This window comes from Mustela putorius, unplaced genomic scaffold, assembly GCF_011764305.1.
Source record: "Mustela putorius furo isolate JIRA1106 unplaced genomic scaffold, ASM1176430v1.1 tig00003853_pilon_pilon_pilon, whole genome shotgun sequence".
Classification (NCBI taxonomy): Eukaryota; Metazoa; Chordata; class Mammalia; order Carnivora; family Mustelidae; genus Mustela; species Mustela putorius.
The window spans coordinates 57,358,729-57,377,408 of record NW_025422005.1 but is presented as its reverse complement, the minus strand read 5'-3'; the positions used below and the strand labels follow the sequence as shown (position 1 = coordinate 57,377,408).

Sequence of the window (18,680 nt, the reverse complement as noted above, 5' to 3'; positions counted from 1 at the left end):
GGTTATAATTATGTACTTGGAAAATTACAACATATGACCTCATGCTCTTTGCTACCATAAATCCTTGAGTTGGATCCACAGAAATCACAAAAACTTGCAATTTTAATATACAGAACAGAACTGGCCAAGAATCGAAGTTTCAACTATTTATATTTCACTGTCAGATTTACCGCCTCCCATACCCTTACTGACTGCTCTATTCCTAGGGTTTTAATGAGTAATAGTCACAGAGTAATTGAAGACAGCTTCCTTTACCCAGCCACGATGTAGCATCAGTCTGGCTTAAATAGCCAAGGCCCAGGGACAAAGCATGGTTAATTTTTGTTTTGCATTGGAAATATGCCTATATACTGTCGGTTACTTTTTTTGCAGAAAACTTGTGTTAATGGATAGAGTGGATTCCATGGTCAAATGTGTTTGGGAAAAGCTAAATTAAACAACATTAAACATATCTCTTTAATGAAGTTTTTCTAGGACATTTTAATATATTAATGAAGCAATGTGACTTTCCAAAGTTATTGCGGAATGCCTGTGAGTGTGCGGCATACCTTGTACAGCCAGTGTTTTGTGAATAGGCTTTGAGAAGTACTGCCATGGACCAAGCCCACCCACATCACGTATTCTGCAGATTCCTTAAAGTCATAGAGTAAGTCAGAATAGATCGGAAATAAAAAGCGATTATTGCACTTTAAATTTCAGTATGCTCAGTTACATATTCTGTAGAAGCACTCAGAATCTCTGCTCTAGTGGGGAGAAAGGTTCTCACTGTCAGACTGCTGTGAGAAAATATCTACAAAATATTGGAGCTTAATACATCAGCTTGTGCCCTCAGGATACACTGCTGAGAACAGCAGCACCTGGGAAAGAGGAAAATTCTCACTGGGGTCATTTATCTCTGAAGTTTGCTCCCCCACTGCCATATTCATCTATGTTTCAAGGGTGACTGAATCACTTCAGCTTCGCTGGTATGTATGTAAGAAATATCAACCTTGGAAATAGAAAAGAGCTTGTTCGTCAATTGTGGCAAGAAAACAGGGGGTGATGGATTAGAGCTAAATTTTTTATGACTTGGTAGCCCTTATCAAGCTACTGCACCTGCCCACCAGTGAAGCTAGAGGAGGTTTGGTGGTCTCAAAGTCACCTGATTGGGTTATAGGAGGTTTCGGGTGGGGTCACAGATCACTGTGCAAATACCATGAAACTGAGTTGCTAGGTAGCCTTTAAGAGAATCACAGTACCAAAGTCTGAAAGTAGTGGTGAAAATCTTGAGGCATGCTAGAGACAAAAACCAAAAGGTTGATGCAACAGGGTTTTTTTGAAGAATGGAGTGGTGGCTCTGTCACCCCCTGGAAGCTTCTGCAGCTTTACAGGTGGAAGCAAGTTGATTCTCTATGCTTAGCTCCATGTCCGTGGATTTAAAGGAAGTTTGTTCAGTTGTTGCTCACATATTCCATCCAAGGGAACGCTATGGAGAGATTGTGCAGCTTCTATAGGAATATGGTTGATCTTGGTGCAGAAATAGGGCATCAACCTTATCTTCATTGCTCATGACTTCTTCCAGCAGGTAACTCCTTTACTGCATTTCTATACCATATCTGTTTGGACTTTCTTCTACCCCAGCAGGAATCAAAGATATTCTATTCTCTTCCTTCCCTCTATTTGTGTCCTTCCTTAACTCCCTACCTCTTTATTCTATACTCCCAACGAAGGAGTATTGAAGGGCAAGAAAAATGAGGACTTTTACTATGATCTTTAGCTACTTATATAAAAATATAATAAGCAGCTATATATTAAACATTAATATGATTTGTTATAGAAAATAGCTAGCATTTTCATGTTATTTACACACATATGATAGAATTCTGAAAGCCAAATAGCTGTGCGGTCATGAAATTTAAGATTATAATAATTATTATATTATTATAATAGATGCCATGAGCACTTACTATGTGCCAGGTACTGTCCTAAGCTGTTTTAAACATATGAATCCATTTATTGCTGGAAATAACCCCATGATGCAGGTACTACTACTGCCCTACTTAATAGATGAAGAAACTGAGCACAGAGAAATTAAGTAGCTGGTCTAAGTTCTCAAAGCTAGCAAGGTAGAAAATCCAGAATTTGAACACAGGTAACTTGACTACAAAACCTGTGTTCTTAACCACAAAGTGAGTATGATAAAGTATTTTGGAAAGTAAAAATAAATAAATAAATAAAAAGAAAAATTTATATATATCTATATCTATCTATCTATCTATCTATATTAAAGCTCTATCTAGAAAAGGAAAAGAGCCCCTGTCATAGTCCTTGGAACCAGACAAGGAAAGGGACTCAGCACATAGGTTTTGTGGAGTGTATCACTCCATTCAAATACCTCGTAGATGCAGAAGGACTAAAAGAGATGTGAAGGAAATAAAGATGTTAATTTTAGTTGCTATTTTTCTTAATTGATACTATGAAATTTCCTATCTTTTGTTCTCTTAAATGTTGGTGGTGCAATAATGTCCAAATAAAGAAGATAAGATGCAATTTCCCATCCAATCAGAATCAATGAATTATTTTAGGGCCTTAGAACACAGCTCTCAGTCTCTTATGCCAGATCTTTCTCTTGACCAAGAGGGGAATTTTTGGAGTAAAGTCAACCCATTCTACATGTATTATCAGGGGTTCTGGAAGCTCTGCAGATGCATAAATGTAATTTTCAATGAAAGGTCAACAGGGCCCAAAGGTAGAGTCTGAGGCTGAATAAGTTGTTATAACAAAGTTACTTTCCTCATTTGAGAGTCATTCAGATTCTTAGTGACGGTGTTAAACACATAGTACTGCCTATCTATATCCTAGTCTGCTTTATGCCAGCCAAATACCTAATCTTTTAGGTATAACATACCTAATGTTTTCTATCACCCATCCATGCTGTCTTCCCCAAAGCAGAAGGCTAATTTCCTAGTCTGCTTCCTTAAAGGAAGATATTTTAAACAAATACTTATATCATCTTTTATTTTACTATGGGCCATTTTCATTTCCAGGATTTCTAATTTTTTTTTAATAGCCACCTATTCTTAGTCATAGTTCTTGTTTTTTGTTTTTTACTAACATATAATGTATTATTAGCCCCACGGGTACAGGTCTGTGAATCGTCAGGCTTATATACTTCACAGCACTCACCATAGCACATACCCTCCCCAATGTCCATAAGCCATAGTTCTTGTTTTTGTTTTATAAGTTATTATTTTTAGGACCATTACTATAACTTTTGTCTATTTGAGGATCTACATATACTTAAAAACCTTTTTTTTTATACTGCTTGATGACTTTGGTTTTCTTCCTGGGTAAATTTTCCCATTTGAGTTTTTTGTTGTTGTTGCAACATTAGTTTTCCTTTGAGATTTCTGTTTGCATGCTCATTTGTGAGGGTGACTATTTTCTCCTTATCTGTGCTTACCCCTCCCTGTCTGGCAGTTGTGGGGTCACCTACCGCTGACACCAGGTTTCTGGAGTTCAGAACCAGGTCTCCTATTAGCAACACGGCACTCTCATCCCATGTGGGTAGTGCAGATCCGATCCGGTCACAATAGCTGTGACTTGCCACAGTTTTCAGCAGTGAATCTGTATCTGTTCTCATCAGTGTGAGCTCCACATACTAGTTGTAGATTGTTTCAGGCTCTCTTCACAGAAAAGGAGCTGCTGCCTCAGTTTCCTGTGCATTTTAATTCTCCTGCTATGCTTAAGGTACTCCCCGCCCCCTGCATGAATGGAACTCATAACACCACTGCTGATGTGGTCTGGAGCCCATCAGGTGTGGGGTCATTGCTCGATTTCCATTCTAGCTCAGGTTCGTGTAGATGTTTATTCTTCTTAAGCATGGCTAAATTATTTTCTTTGCTGAACCCTTATTATAAACTAGACACAGTTCTTGGTACTGAGGAGGCAGGAAGGAACAAAAATATGTCCTTCAAATATAAATCATTTTTCTATTCTCATTATGTCTTTGAAGAGATATGGAGTGGTGATTGAGTGGGAGTTCAAGGCCTATAATTTGAGTGGTTATCTTAGCCAGAGAAGGTCATCTCTGTCTTAATCCAAGGATGCACTTTTAACCATTATACTTCCTCACCTTCTATGACATAAAAGAGTATTTCCTAACCTCATCTGATTATAAGTTTCATCAAAGATTTTAATAAAAACAAATCAGAGGGCCCATCACAAATGTACTGAATCAGAATTTTCAGAGAAAGAAACTGGAAATGTGTAAGTGTTCAATAAAGCTCTCAGGTAAGCACTACAATGGAATGATCTGGAAAAATACTGTTATAAACTATGTGGTTACATAAAAAAAATTATCAATTAGAAAGAAAAAAAGCCTAGCCTGCTTTGTTAAAACTAGTATTTTCTATCAGCAATGAAAGAATGATGAAAGTGGAGACAATAAAATATTGAAAAAATTTGAAATACTGCCTTGTTTTCTTGCTCCCTTTCAATCAGAGTACCTAGGTTGTAACTTAATTTTCAGAGGCTTTAATAAGTTCCAGAATATATGACACATTGAATTCAAAGAGTGTTAAAAACTAATTTCTGAAGTTAAATAATTGGCTGCTTACCCTCCTGAGTCCTCTCATAAATAATAGTAAGATGTCCATACAAAAAGATTTGCTCATTGTTAAATTAGAAGGAGTCTTTAGTTATTTTACTCATATAAAAATTTGTAACAAAAATGGATTGTGTGCTTGACATATATAACACACAAATTCTCTACTGTCATGAATCTTAACAGCATATAAGACAATGTATCTGTTTTAATAATAGAATCACAAAGAGATTTTTATATTTATTATACATCTTTATGTTATTTCTAGATTACAGCAGTATTATGATAGTATTGAAAATAGCGTATGGCAACACTCTGTGAATAGAAGCTAATTCTATGGTGATAAAAGGAGACATACATGGTTATCAAATTACTCTAGGTCTAAGAAATACACTTTTTACAATAACATTTTACAACTTAAAAAATATGAATTTTAAAAATATGTTAATTTGGTAAGATCTTTTTAATGAGAGCCTTCTTGAATTTGACAACTAGGGTTACCATTTCATTTCAAAATATTGGTAAAATACTATTATTACATCTTGAATAATGAATTTGATAATTTATTAATATCGGTCAGGCTAACAGTATATTCTCTATATCTACTAATAAACTAGGACGATGACAAAAAAAGCAAATGATATATTTTATATAAACATTCATCACATAACAGAATATTCTCACCTATAGAGTCAGGCAACTGTTGCAACATGTTGGATGACAGTAAGAGGTCCTCAAGGGCTTCACATCCAGAAATGTCCATGTCAACCGTTTCTATTCTGTTTTTTGACATATCCAGGTATACCAACATCTTTAACTTCCCTATAGACTTGATAACATTGCATAAACTCAGGATTAGTTGAGAAACTTTCATAAGACATTTGAAAGTTATAAAAACCACAACACTGTAAAATTAATTTTAAAAGCAACTACAACAAGCATTGGCAAGAACATGGAGAAATTGCAATCCTCATACACTGCTAGCAGGAATTCAAATTGTACAGCCGCTTTGAAAAACAGTTTGCTAGTACCTCTAAACATTAAGCAGAGAGTTACCATATGACTGAGAAATCCCTCGGCATATCCTCAAGAACACATTATATGTTCACAAAAAAATGTAAATGTTTGAAGCGGAATTATTCACAACAGCCAAAAAACGGAAACAACCAAAATGCGCATCGATTGGTGAATGGATAAACAGAATGTGGTAGATCTACATGTTTTAATATTATTTTGCAATAAATGCAAATATGTGCTACAAAATGGATGAGCTTTGAAAACATAGTGGTGAAAGATGCCAATAGCAAAAACACCTGTTGTGTGATTCTATGTACATGAAATGTCCAGAACAGGCAAATCTATAGAGTAAGAAAGTAGATCAGGGTTGCTGGACATTGTGGGAAAGGGGACATGGAAGTGATTGTCAATGGCTTCAGGGTTTCTTCTGGAGATAATGGAACTGCTCTATAATAAGACTGTGGTGATGGCTAGACAATGTTAGTACACTAAAAACCACTGAACTGTATGTTTTAAATGGGTGAATTATGTGGTATCTCAACACAACAATCTCAAAGCTGCAGAAGAATAAATAAGTAAATAAATAAAGATGGATTACCACCAAAACAACATATGTTGACATGTTGATTCTTACAATTTCAAATGCATAAGAAAGGTTTTAAATCATGATTTGGACTTTATCCTACTAAAGAGATTCAATATTTTGTTCATTCACCAGTTCTTTTTGAGAGTCCACTGTGTCAGGGCTTGTGTTACACAGGGCTTGTGTTACACATGGAGAACAATCATGAACAAGTCAACTAAGTATGAGAAGAGACTTGTAATACAGACAAAGCCTTTATCCTACGGAGCTCAAAGTAGTGAAGGAAACTGTCAAATAAACTAAGTATAATACCCTATAATATATAAAAGAAAACAAAGCATGTGGAGAATGCCATGGACACACAGGGCTGCAAAATGCCTGGAAGAAAAATCTTGTCAAGGGGGTGCCTGGGTGGCAACAGTGGGTTCAAACCTCTGCCTTTGGCTCAGGTCATGATCCCAGAGTCCTAGAATCTAGCTCCGCATGGGGCTCTCTGCTCAGCGGGGAGCCTGCTTCCGCCTCTCTCTCTGCCTGCCTCTCTGCCTACTTGTGATCTCTCTGTCAAATAAATAAATAAAATCTAAAAAAAAAAAAAAGAAAAAAGAAAAATCTTGTCAAGAAAAGGAGAACCTGGGGTGCCTGGGTAGCTCAATCAGTTAAGCCACTGTCTTTGGCTCAGGTCATGATCCCGCTGTCTTTGGCTTAGGTCCTGGGATCTAGGCCCACATCGGGCTCCCTGCTCAGGGGAGAGAGCCTGCTTTTCCCTCTTCCTCTGCCTGCTGCTCTGCCTACTTGTGTGCGCTCTCTCTCTCTCTCTCTCTCCCCGCCCCCCTTCAAATAACTAATAAACTAAATAAGTAATCTAAAAAAAAGGAAAGAAAAAAGGGGAACCTATACCTGGAAGAGAAAACAATATGTAAGTTCAGAGCAAATGTGAAAAATCATGGCATGTTTGCTGAAGAGTGGGAAATTCAATTTGTAGGATTATAAGAAGCTAGGCATTAAATGTCCTTCCTTACATGTTATGTAAGAAGATGTCAATTCTACCGTACAGGCAAGGAAAGCTGTTCAAGGTTTTTACGATGGAGAATGACACAATCAGATTTGTGCTCTAAAATATCAGCATCAGGGAACTGTGGAAGAAAGATTCTTTTGGGGAGTGGCAGAGACCTATCACAAGGATCCGGAAACATGTATCTGCCGACATGAGAAGGACCTGAACTAAGGCAGCAGAAGTGAGAATGAAAAGGGGATGGGCTCAAGAAAAATTTAGAAGTGGGGGAAATGGATGAGCAACCAATTACTGAGGACAGGGAGGAACAAACTCACACGGTACGGTAACAGGAGTAACAGGGGCTGCTTAGCTGGGAACAGGAGTCAGAACAAGATGAAAGTCCTCATTTTCATTTTCTTTCAGGGCATGTTTTGCAAACAAATGCCCTACACATATCTGTGTTCACTGGGTTATCTGTTCATCTAATCTACTGTGTACGCTTTAATATATTGTCTGTAATTATTTGACAATATAAATAAATAAACAAACTTACTACACACACAAGCACAACCTTTGCACTTGCACTACACACACAAGCACAACCTTTGCTAAGCACTTTGTATATATTATTTGATTTAAGACTTCATATCCTTGCTACTCAGAATGTGTTTTGCAGACCAGCAGCATTGGCACCACCTACACGCCTGTCAGGAATGTAGAATCTCAGACCTGTTCCAGACCTACTGACTCAGAGTCTGCACTTCAACACACATTATAGCTTAGTAAATTAAGTAATGGCATACACGTTCCTGGGAAACAGAGACAAAGAGAAGCTTATGAGAGAGTGTTCTTAGAATCAATGCCAGGGAAAGACATAGGGGAGAAAGGAAGCACGATTGGCAGATGAAGAAACTGAGATGATGTCTTGAGAAGTCTGCAGCTGGCCCTTTAAGACTCATGAAATTGGGATTGCCTCGCAGTTGTCCTGAGGAAAGGTGAGGAGCCAGACCTTTATCACTGGTCATTGGGTGGAAGTCTTAGGGAATAGGAATGTGACCCTGGGTAGGGAAGTTCTCTTCAGCTGGAGGAACTCCTGAGGAGGCTGGAGAGCTGCAAGTAGCATTCCCAGACGCTTCAGAAATAGAGTCAGTTCTTCATTCCAGGAGGATGATGCATACCAGCATCTATTACAAGTAACTTTCCAAGGTTATCCCATCAATAAGGGGTGGAGCTAAAATTCAAGCTCACTTTTCCCAGATTACAGACTACAAAGTCTGTTGATTATCTTGTCAGCTACTGAACTCTAACTCCCTAATAAACCCAGCACACATCGCTAGCCCTGCTCCCTCACTCCGTGTGGAGGCAGAGAATGTGAGCAGGGTCTTGGAGTAGATGAAGGGTTGCTAAGGTAGGAACTGAGTACTTTGGGTGACTAGGTCAGAGCTCTGAATTCCTCCCATGCCTGGAAATAAGTCACTTGGAAAGATACTGTCACTTTACTTACAGATTTCCACCCTAAGGAGCTATTATGTTACCATGGCTCATTCTTCTCTTCTGGCGAGCAAAAAAAGAATGATGTATGTGTTTGTGTGTGTGTGTGTTTCTTTTTTGTTGCTTTATCGTGAGAAAATATCTTTACCCCTTGAAAGCTCCTTCATTGTTATCTGCAGTACAACTCAATATTTTGGCGTAAAATTTCTAAACATCCTTTTTAGAAGCAAAATAACACTTTGGTGTTTATTTTTGAGTCTTTCTAAACCCTCACTTTCAAACCCTTATAAGGACAATAGTAATCTGGAGTGATAAAGGCTTTTGAAGTTCAATGTCTCAGAGTCCTTGAGGGGGATACTGAATCTTGCTCCAACACCCCTTGACAAAAAGGGGTCTATAAGTGAGCAGTAGACAGCAAATGAAAGGAATGCAAGCCGTCACAAACAAAAGAAGATACTGAAGTTTGTTTAAGAACAAACACAGGTTCAATGGGTTGTTTAGTCACATGTTGACTGATCTTAGAGGGACAGTCAAAAGACAGCTATGTAGAAGACTAATTTTTCATCATCTACTTGCTTCTCTGATTTATGAAAAACAGAGTAGCAAAATGATAGTTCAGGCCTCCAAAAGTATTTTGCACGTAATTTAAAATATTATGATACATGAAGTAATAACAAGATGAACTTGCTTTTTTCCCCTGTGTCTTGTGACACTAAATATTTAGGAATGATCATTCTGTGAAACTGATAGACACGGGATAGCTAAAGCTTGCATTCAAGATTAGCTTTCAAGGACATGTGTTTCTAGGTACTTGCATAGCAACTATTTGCCAGCATAGACATTCAGAAAACTATGCCTCTTTATGGCAAGGAGGTTTGGGTATTCCCACAAGGAACAGAGCAAAATATGAAACTCAAGTGTACTAACTAAAATGAGAAATCTACTTTTATGGGGCACCTGGGTGGCTCAGTGGGTTAAAGCCACTGCCTTCAGCTCTGGTCATGACCCCAGGATCCTGGGATCGAGCCCCGTATCGGGCTCTCTGCTCAGTGGGGAGCCTGCTTCCCCCTCTCTCTCTACCTGCCTCTCTGCCTACTTGTGATCTCTGTCTGTCAAATAAATGAATAAAGTCTTAAAAAAAATAAAATGAGAAATCTACTTTTAAAGTTGTGTATAAGGAAAATCTACTCTTGAAACAGACAAGTTAGGCAGCACTATCTGTTTCATGGACAGTTTGATCACAACTTTTCCATTTAGATAATAAGCTTACTAAAGAATTTGAGGTCTGAGCTGACTTTCAAGGTTGGATTTGGGGAATGTCATGACTATGAAAAGTAAGATGAATGTAATTCCCATTTTGCTTTCTGTTGATTCTAGAGCAGTGGCATTCTGGAACATCATATTGAACAACAGCTTCTGGTTCTGGTTTGAATTATCATCATCTATCCATAACATGGGGATGGTAATAAACCCTACTTTATAAGCTCATTATGAGGATTCAGTGAATAAATATTTGTAAAACACCTAGCATTTATCATGAGCTAGGCATTATTTAGGTGTTTTTGAATTAATAAATATGTCAAAGAGGCAGGTATAGACTTTTCCAAGTAGACATACATTTTGATCCTCAGTCTCTGCATAGGGAATCGATAAGTGTCTTACCTGTATTGCCCCAGGATCTGTACATGCCTTGAATATGGCACAAATCAGACTCTACTATGTGTAGTGGAATCTATATCTATCTTTCCTGTTATGTGTGAGCTCCTCAAATAAATATATTCAAGGTCATTGATTATATTACCTTTGTAACCCTTTGTAACTAAACATTAGCTTAGTTTCTGGTTCATAGAGGTGTATTTATAAATAGTTTTTAAATAAATCAATATATAAGAGATGTGCATGCTGTTTTGTTTTGTATCCATGATGACAGTATAAATGTATTCTTTTGATAAGAGAAGAAAGCATTTTCTTCCTTAATCTTTTGCCAGATTTTCTCCTTTATGTGGCTTCATGCTTGTTCAAAAAAGAAAAACCTCTTGTTCTAGTTGCTTTCGCAATCATTTTAAGGAATTTTTAATGTCGAGTCAAAAGAATTAAACTGGCTTTGACAACACACATCTAAATCTCAGTGGCTGAAGAGTTATTAAAAATCCAGCTGCCCTGTCTGCTTAGCCCAATGCAAGGGATTTGGAATTGGCTATTACCACCAGGAACACTGTGGCTGATGTGTGTGTGTGTATGTACATGCTTATTTGAGTGTATATTATGAGTGGCAAGAGGCAGTATTTCATGCAGCCATTCTTTCTCTAAATGGAAAAGGCAGGAACGTTCAGACTCAATGAGTTGACTGGTAAACCTTCTACTTGGGAGGTATTACTGTCTATTAGTGTTTATTAGATATTACTGTCTATTAGATTGTCTATTAGTTGAAAAAAATGGACTCTAGTTTAATGGTCTATTTTTAACTTTTTGTAATTTCAAAAATTTAAATGTATTCTATTGGAAATTACCCAAACTGAGAGAAAGATTTTTATTTTGTGGAAGAGCACTAACAATATGAGCAGAAACAATTATCTAGTTACCTATAGGACTATGTTTGATTCTGTAAAAACAAGACTTGGATTTTATATGTAGCATTTTCTTTTTCCATATAGCAATATAAATTTCTCATCTTTTAAAACTCAGTATGTGGAGAGATGAATAATGGAATCCTGCGAGAACAAGAAAAATCTTTCATACATTATATATACCTACATCACTCACAGAAGGTATGTGGGGGATAAAAAAACCAACAAAAAAAAAAAAAACCAACTAATGAAAAACACCTGGTGACCAAATAAATGTTTAACATTGAAAGGCAAACACTGAGATTTATAAATGAATATTATTATTAATTATAACTAATATATAACATAGATTCTAGACAACATGTCATAATAAAAACTTACATACCCCAGGTAGCACTTGTAATGCATTATTATCCATCCATAACTCTCTTAAATTTTGTATTTGATCCAGAACTTCAGGCTAGGAGAGAGATAGGGAGAAAGAGAACAAAATTAGTCTTTTCTTAGCACAATATAAGTGTAATTTCTTGAATCTGGAAATTTTATTTGGGAATCTAATATTAATCCTCCAAGCAGTCCTAAATTTAACAGACCTCCATCTAAACTGGTAGTCCCTGAGGTAGTCAACCTAGAGCTGATCTGGAAACAATCAGAACAACAACCTGGAGGGAGACAAACCATAAGAGACTCTTAATCTCATGAAACAAACAGGTTTGCTAGGGGGAGTTGGGGTAGGGGTAGGGTGGTTGGGTTATGGACCTTGGGGAGGGTATGTACTATGGTGAGTGCAGTGAAGTTTGTAAGCCTGATGATGTACCCCTGAAGCAAATAATACATTTTATGTTAATAAAAATAATGGATAAGAAATTTTTAAAAAATCGATTACTCTTTCTTAATACCCTATAATTATCATTTAGAGCATTTATTATAACCTAATTACTCAGTGTATTTGTCTTCATTAGAATATAAGCTTTTGAAGGGCAGAGCAATGTTTGTTTTTTAATTACTATTCCTCATCCCCATTGTTTACTATGGTACTTAGCATACAGTTTTTATTATGTGTGTGTAGTAGAAACTTACACACATACTCCGCATAGGGATTACGTTACCATGAAATGATGACAGTACGAATTAGACCCATTCATTTCTTATCCCTTCATTTACTCGGCAAATTATTATTGGTTGAATACTGGGGATGTCTCATATGTGAAAGACACAAGGCAGGATCCACAATTTTCAAATCTGGTTCCTGCCTTAAGGTAGCTGATGATATAATCAAGGAGACAAATACATATAAATAACTGAAACAGAAGGTAGCATATGGGAGAATAGAATAATGTAGAGAAGTTCAAAGAAAGGAGAGAGAGAATATGATCTAGGTATAACACACAGGGCATAATGAAAAATTCTAAGTCCCTAGATTGAAGTTGTCTCTAAATTCCAGCAAAATATATAGAGAGGATAAAGGAAACCGTTGCTACCAGCATCACCTCTTGATTTGTGATGAACTTTTTATGATTTCTCTCCAAAAATTTTCCCTTTAGGCTCCTTCAGGCCACCTGTGTCCCTTGAAGTTCATTCCTTTTGGTCACTTCAGGGAAGTGAGAATGCCTAAGCTAATTAGTGCGTTGTATTCAGTTGGCCCCAGGGGTTGGCTCAAGGATGGGAACAGGATCCATTCAGAGCAGATAAGAATCAAAGTTTCTTTCACTGAGACTTCAGGGGCAGAGACTCTTGTTCTTTTCTGCTGGATTAGAAACTGGAAGGGTACAGCCCTGGGAGCTTTGGGCATGAAAAGCAGGGAAAGGCTGTTTGAGTTAAAAGATCCTGATAACATATTAGGCTCAAATTAAGCCACACCTAAAGTCAGGTGTTTTGTCTCTTTCAATGGAAAAAAAAAAATTATCACTGAAAAAAGATACAGCCATAGTCTAATAATATTTGAGACCTAGTTAGGAAAACCAGTGTATTTAATAGGATAATAGTGGAAAAGAATGGAATTATTCCTAAGTTATGATGAGAATATTGGTAATTGTCGGTTAGCAGAAGTTATATGCACACATCTTTGACACTTTAGGAAGGCTTCAGAGACTGCCAGGACTACTTTGGAGAGAGTCTCTGATGCCCTTAGACTGCAATTGCAATGGAATATGTTACTATTCTTTGGAGAAATTTCAGCTATAACAAGGATGAAAGGATAAGAAAGGTGTGATGTATATATATATACAATTGAATATTACACAGAGATCGAAAAATTGAGATCTTGCCATTTGCAATGATGCGGATGGAACTAGATAGTATTATGCTAAGCAAAATAAGTTAATCAGAGAAAGACAATTTTCATATGATCCCACTGATATTGTGGAGTTTAAGAAACAAGGTAGAGGATCATAGGGGAAAAGAGGAAAAAAATGAAACAAGATGAAACCAGAGAAAGAGACTCTTAATCATAGGAAACAAACGGAGGGTTGTTGAGGGGCGGGGTGGAGGGATTGGGTACCTGGGTGATGGACACAGGGGAAGATAAATATTGTAATGAGCACTGGGTATTATATAAGACTGATGAATCAGACCTGTACCCCTGAAACAAATAATACATCATATGTTAATTAACTGAATTTAAATTTTAAAAAGTTAAAAAAAAAATCTCTCAATAAACAGAAAAAAAAAACAAGATCAAAATCTAAAGTTAGAGCATGGCATTCAGCTATAGACTCAGAGGCATGTGTGAATAAGTGTGGGAGATTTTTTTGTGTAGGAAAATATTCTTTTACTTAGATGAACTACTCTACCTATATGTTAAGCTGGGCAAGAATGGAAAACCAATCAAGGTCGAAGCCCACTTTGATGTGCAGAGGGCTGGCTAGGAACAGTCAGGCTAGTTGGGAAATATCAGTCACATGGTGCAGATTTCCCTAAGCCTACATACCGTGCAGACTTTAGAAAAAGAGTTTCATACTGTAACTTCAGTAGAACCTTATGCTTGTAATAAGATGGACATTAATTTATAAATGTTGAACAATGAGCGTTATTTAAGATAACCTCGATTGTTCTGTGGTAACAAATTAATCCTGAAATCTCAGTGGCTTGATGCCACATGGCTTACTTCCCACTCCCATTACATGTCCATTGTCCTGGGTTTCTGTCCCCAGAGCGTTGTGTTGCCACCATCTCAAGACTTCCAGAAGAGTCAAAGCAGAGAAGAGAGTATAGAAAACCAGCCACTGCTCTTAAAGATCTCAGACTGGAAGTGACCCATATCATCTCTGCTTAGAGTCCCATGTCTAGAACTGTTTATAAGGCTGCAAACTAAGTTCAAGAAAGGTTGTGAAGTATAAGAGAAATTCATGGAATATTTGGTGAACATTACTGTCCATGCTACACAATAACATCATTAAAAAAAAAAAAAAAAGAATGACCAGAATGGATACAAAGTACTTTAATAATTTAGTTATCCCTTTATTCAGTAAATACTTACTAAATATCTCCTCAGTTCCAGGCATAACACTAGAGTCATAATGCCCTCTGCTCTCAAGAAACTCATGTTCTATTTCTAAGGCAAACACAGAAAAAGTAAACACATCTTATTATGGAAATATAAAGAAAGGGGGACCTACATACTGTAGTAATGAGGAAGCCACATAAGTATTCATAGAGCCACATACATATTCATGAGAAGGGGTTGGTGAGTAGAGAGGAGAGGACAGGAAGCACATTTTAACAGAGGTGAGAAACAGCATGATGAATGAATGGCAACAGGCAGTTTGTTCTACTGAGTGTTAAGTTTGGAATAGAATGAATAGCAGAAAATGAGGGTGGGGTCTATGAAGTCCTTATATTTTGTAAAAGAGCTAGAACTTTATTTTACAGGTGAAAGAACATCACTATGCTATTTTTAATAGGAAGTGATTGTGGCAGATTGGTGTTTTATGTATATCTGTCCTGGTGGGAAAAAGAAAAGAAAAAAAAAAACTGGGAAACTTAATGGGGCTAGTAATGAAAGAGATAATGAGTATTAAAGAGAAGAAGTCGAATTAAGGAAACATTTAGAAGATGAAAACAGTAGGACTTTGTGCTTTGATATAGGGGTGAAAGTGGGGGTCATGGGTATCCCCCAATTTCCCAGCACCTGTGGTGCCGCCAATGGAGATGCAGGATATTGAGATAGAAACTGATATATGGGAGAGACTGAATTCAGTTTTGACCATGATTTAGCTTTAGGTCCCTATGGGACACCGGTGAAGATGTCCAGGAATTGGTTAACTATTAAAATCTGAAGCTAAGAGAATAGGTCCCAGCTGAGGATACAACTTAGGCATCTTTTGGGAGTCGAAACACATGAGGACAAGTTTCCTATGGAGGAATGGGGAGGAATCAGAGGTGCTGAAGGAGGAACCCTGGGGAACACTAACGTTTGAGAGCTAAAAACAGGAAGAGCAAACTCAGAAGGCAAGAAGGAATAGAGTCCAGGAGAGTAAGGGGTTACTAAAGTCCAATGAATAGTGTTGTATTAAAAATAAGGAAGTGTATAAGAGCATCATTTACCGCAGAGGCGTCCAGTGAATTAAGAGACTGAAGATGCCCACTCAATTTTGGAAACAGCAATATACTGATAACCTTAGCGATAGAAATCGAGGGACTAGGATGAAATCAAGGAAGTCAAGCTGGTAAGAAGACACTAGCAAAGAGGGCCAGATGAAAGACAGATAAAACGCTATAAAATTAATGGAGTAAATTCTAAGAGGTGACAAATAAGATGAAATTGATAACACAGGAAAAGGAGCAGGCCTTGAACAGAAGTAGGACACCTCTTTCACTGAGACTTAAGGGAAGATGTTAAGGATGATTGTAGGTGAGCTTGATGGGGGGAAGAGAAGAAGTAGAGAGAGGGCAGGTCTGAAAGTCTCAATGTTTCTTGATGAAGTAGAGAGGAAGGTAATCTGTTGAGCAGGAGAGGTCAAGACTTTTGTATATATAGAGCACTTGGGGAGAATGGTGCATACTCGTATAGTTTGAGAAGACTCATAGAGCAAGTTAAGGGCAATCAAAAGAGCTCTATCAATGGTAATTATTTAAAGTTTTTTGGGGACCAGGTGCAGGACTGATAGGCTAGGAAAAAACAGAAGAAGCAAGAGATTTCAGGTTTGCATGAGGTCAGCGAGCAGTGTAGTAGAAGAAAGGATTGAGAGAAGTAGGAGTGTGAACAATTCTGAGAGCAGAATTTAAGAGTTTAAGATTTCAAGATTTCTGGATTGGTTCCAGGCAATGCCAGACTTGAAGCTCTGGGCAGTATGAAATGTTGGTGTGTGGGCAGGAGAGGATGCTGTGGAAACAAAAAGCCTTGTGTGGTCTCTAAAAATTTGGGTTGGCTCTCATGCACTGTATAATGTGCTCCCTTAGCTGTGTCAGAGAAGGTAGCAGATAAAGCTGACCAATTATACCTGTAAAATAGCTCTCACAGTGGGTTCTACTGGGAATCCTAGACTTCTATGACTACTTGAAAAGGATAACTAATGCTAACCTCTATATCTACTTTATTTCAAAGGTTCTCATTTAATTTGTTTAATAACACCATAAGGTAATAATAGTCCTACTTTATGGGTGAAGAATCTGATAATAATTTCCTGGGGGAAATGAGAATGATTTTATGAGGGTTGCATAACTACAGCTGGGATTGTTCCTCAGGTCTTCTGGCTCCAAAGATGACATCATGTTACAGCTTAAAACTGAAATTCTGAAATAACGAAGAACGCTGGTGATCACAGATGCCCAATAAAGAAAGTAAAGCATATGCTAGATTAAAAAAAAAGATAATATTTTTATTACTGGATGTTATAATAAAATGTGCCACAGAAGAAATTTCAGCCAGTTCCTAATAATAGCAGAGAGAAAATAAATTGATTAGATCAATACATGACCTTGCTGAAACAAAATCTATAACGTGAAGATGATGAAATGGCATTTCACGATCAATAAACAATCTTAAGTGGATCTTTGAACTAAACTAAATGACTTACACCACCCAACCTTATACATAAATTGTCCTTTTTCATACTACAGATCTGCCTAGATTTATCATGGGGTTACATCCTTATAAACCCATCATAATTTGAAAATATATTTCAAAAATGCATTTAAAGCACCTAATCTATTGAGAATCACAGCTTAGCCTAGCCTACCTTAAACATGCTCAGAACACTTACATTAGCCTACAGTTTGGCAAAGCCATCTAACACAAAGCCTATTTTATAATAAAGTGCTAAATGTCTCTATTGAATACCATATTGAAAGCAAGACACAGAATGGTTGTAAATGTATCAGGTTGTTTACCCCGGTGATCCCCTCAGTGACTGGGAGCTGCGGGTCACTGTCACTGCCCAGCATGGCAAGAGATCATCCCCCTGCATATTGCTAGTGGTATGATCAAAATTCAAAATCTCAAGTCCAGTTTCTACTGAATGTGTACCATTTTTGTACTGTTATGAAGTTGAAAAATTGTATGTTGAAACTTTGTAAGTCAGGGACCATCTGTAATTAATTTCATAGCAATGTCAATTGTTTCCATTAAAAATGAATGGATTTACTCAAAATGGCTTCGGGTATTCAAATCTGGTGAAAGTGTGTGAGTTGGGCACTCATATAAAGTGCTTTGAGGATTACAGATTAGCATATTCTTCTAAGGAAAACATTTTCAAATATGTTTTTAAGTCTCAAAAATATTCATATTTGCTTTCAGGCAACTATCCTTATTGAGATACTCTGAAATATAGAAAAATATTATGGTAGAAAAATTTCACTGCAAGAAGTAGGTCACATTCTAAGTAAACAATGGCCTAAGGGAACAGATAAGCAAATTATGATAAAATCATATGCTGGTATAGAACACAACAATAAAAGTGAATAATCTATATTTTTAAGTATGCTGATGGATAAATCTTGTGGACACATTGAATAAAATAGGTATAAAAATTCATATAGCACAAACTGATTTCTATAAATTACAAAATAGTGATATGTATATATATATATGTGTGTGTGTATATACATGCAGTTAAAATAGGAATATATGGCTTAGAAGCACATCAAATTCAAAGTTGTCATTGTGCTGTGATGGGAACAAGATTAGGACGGACAGCATAAAAGACTTCCATTTGATCTATAGTGTTTTATTTATTTCAAAAAAAGATTAAACTCAAATATAAAAAGTAGTTAATGTATTCATTTTGTTTAGTAGGAGTTTGATATATTTCTTTAAAATTTTATATTTTATAGCCTTATAAAATATGCATTTTAAAATATAAATACTTATAAATGGAGAAATATTTATATATTTTACAAAAAAAATCCTTTAAAAATTTTTTTTCCTCTCTTCCTCCATGATCCTCTGTTTTGTTTCTTAAAATCCAGATATCAATGAGATCCTATGGAAATTATCTTTCTCTG

At 36.8% G+C, this 18,680-nt stretch overlaps 1 protein-coding gene across 4 annotated transcripts in view; it reads right to left on the bottom strand.

Moving 5' to 3' along the window:
* Window positions 1-18,680, bottom strand: part of LRRC7 (leucine rich repeat containing 7) — a 572,538-nt gene that overhangs the window by 140,021 nt on the left and 413,837 nt on the right. For all 4 annotated transcript variants that reach the window (XM_004762996.3, XM_013061642.2, XM_013061643.2 and 1 more), the window contains exons 9-10: window positions 11,623-11,697; window positions 5,270-5,414 (exon numbers count right to left, since the gene is read on the bottom strand). In XM_004762996.3, the coding sequence (XP_004763053.1) occupies window positions 5,270-5,414; window positions 11,623-11,697 (220 nt within the window). The remainder of the gene's footprint in view (window positions 1-5,269; window positions 5,415-11,622; window positions 11,698-18,680) is intronic.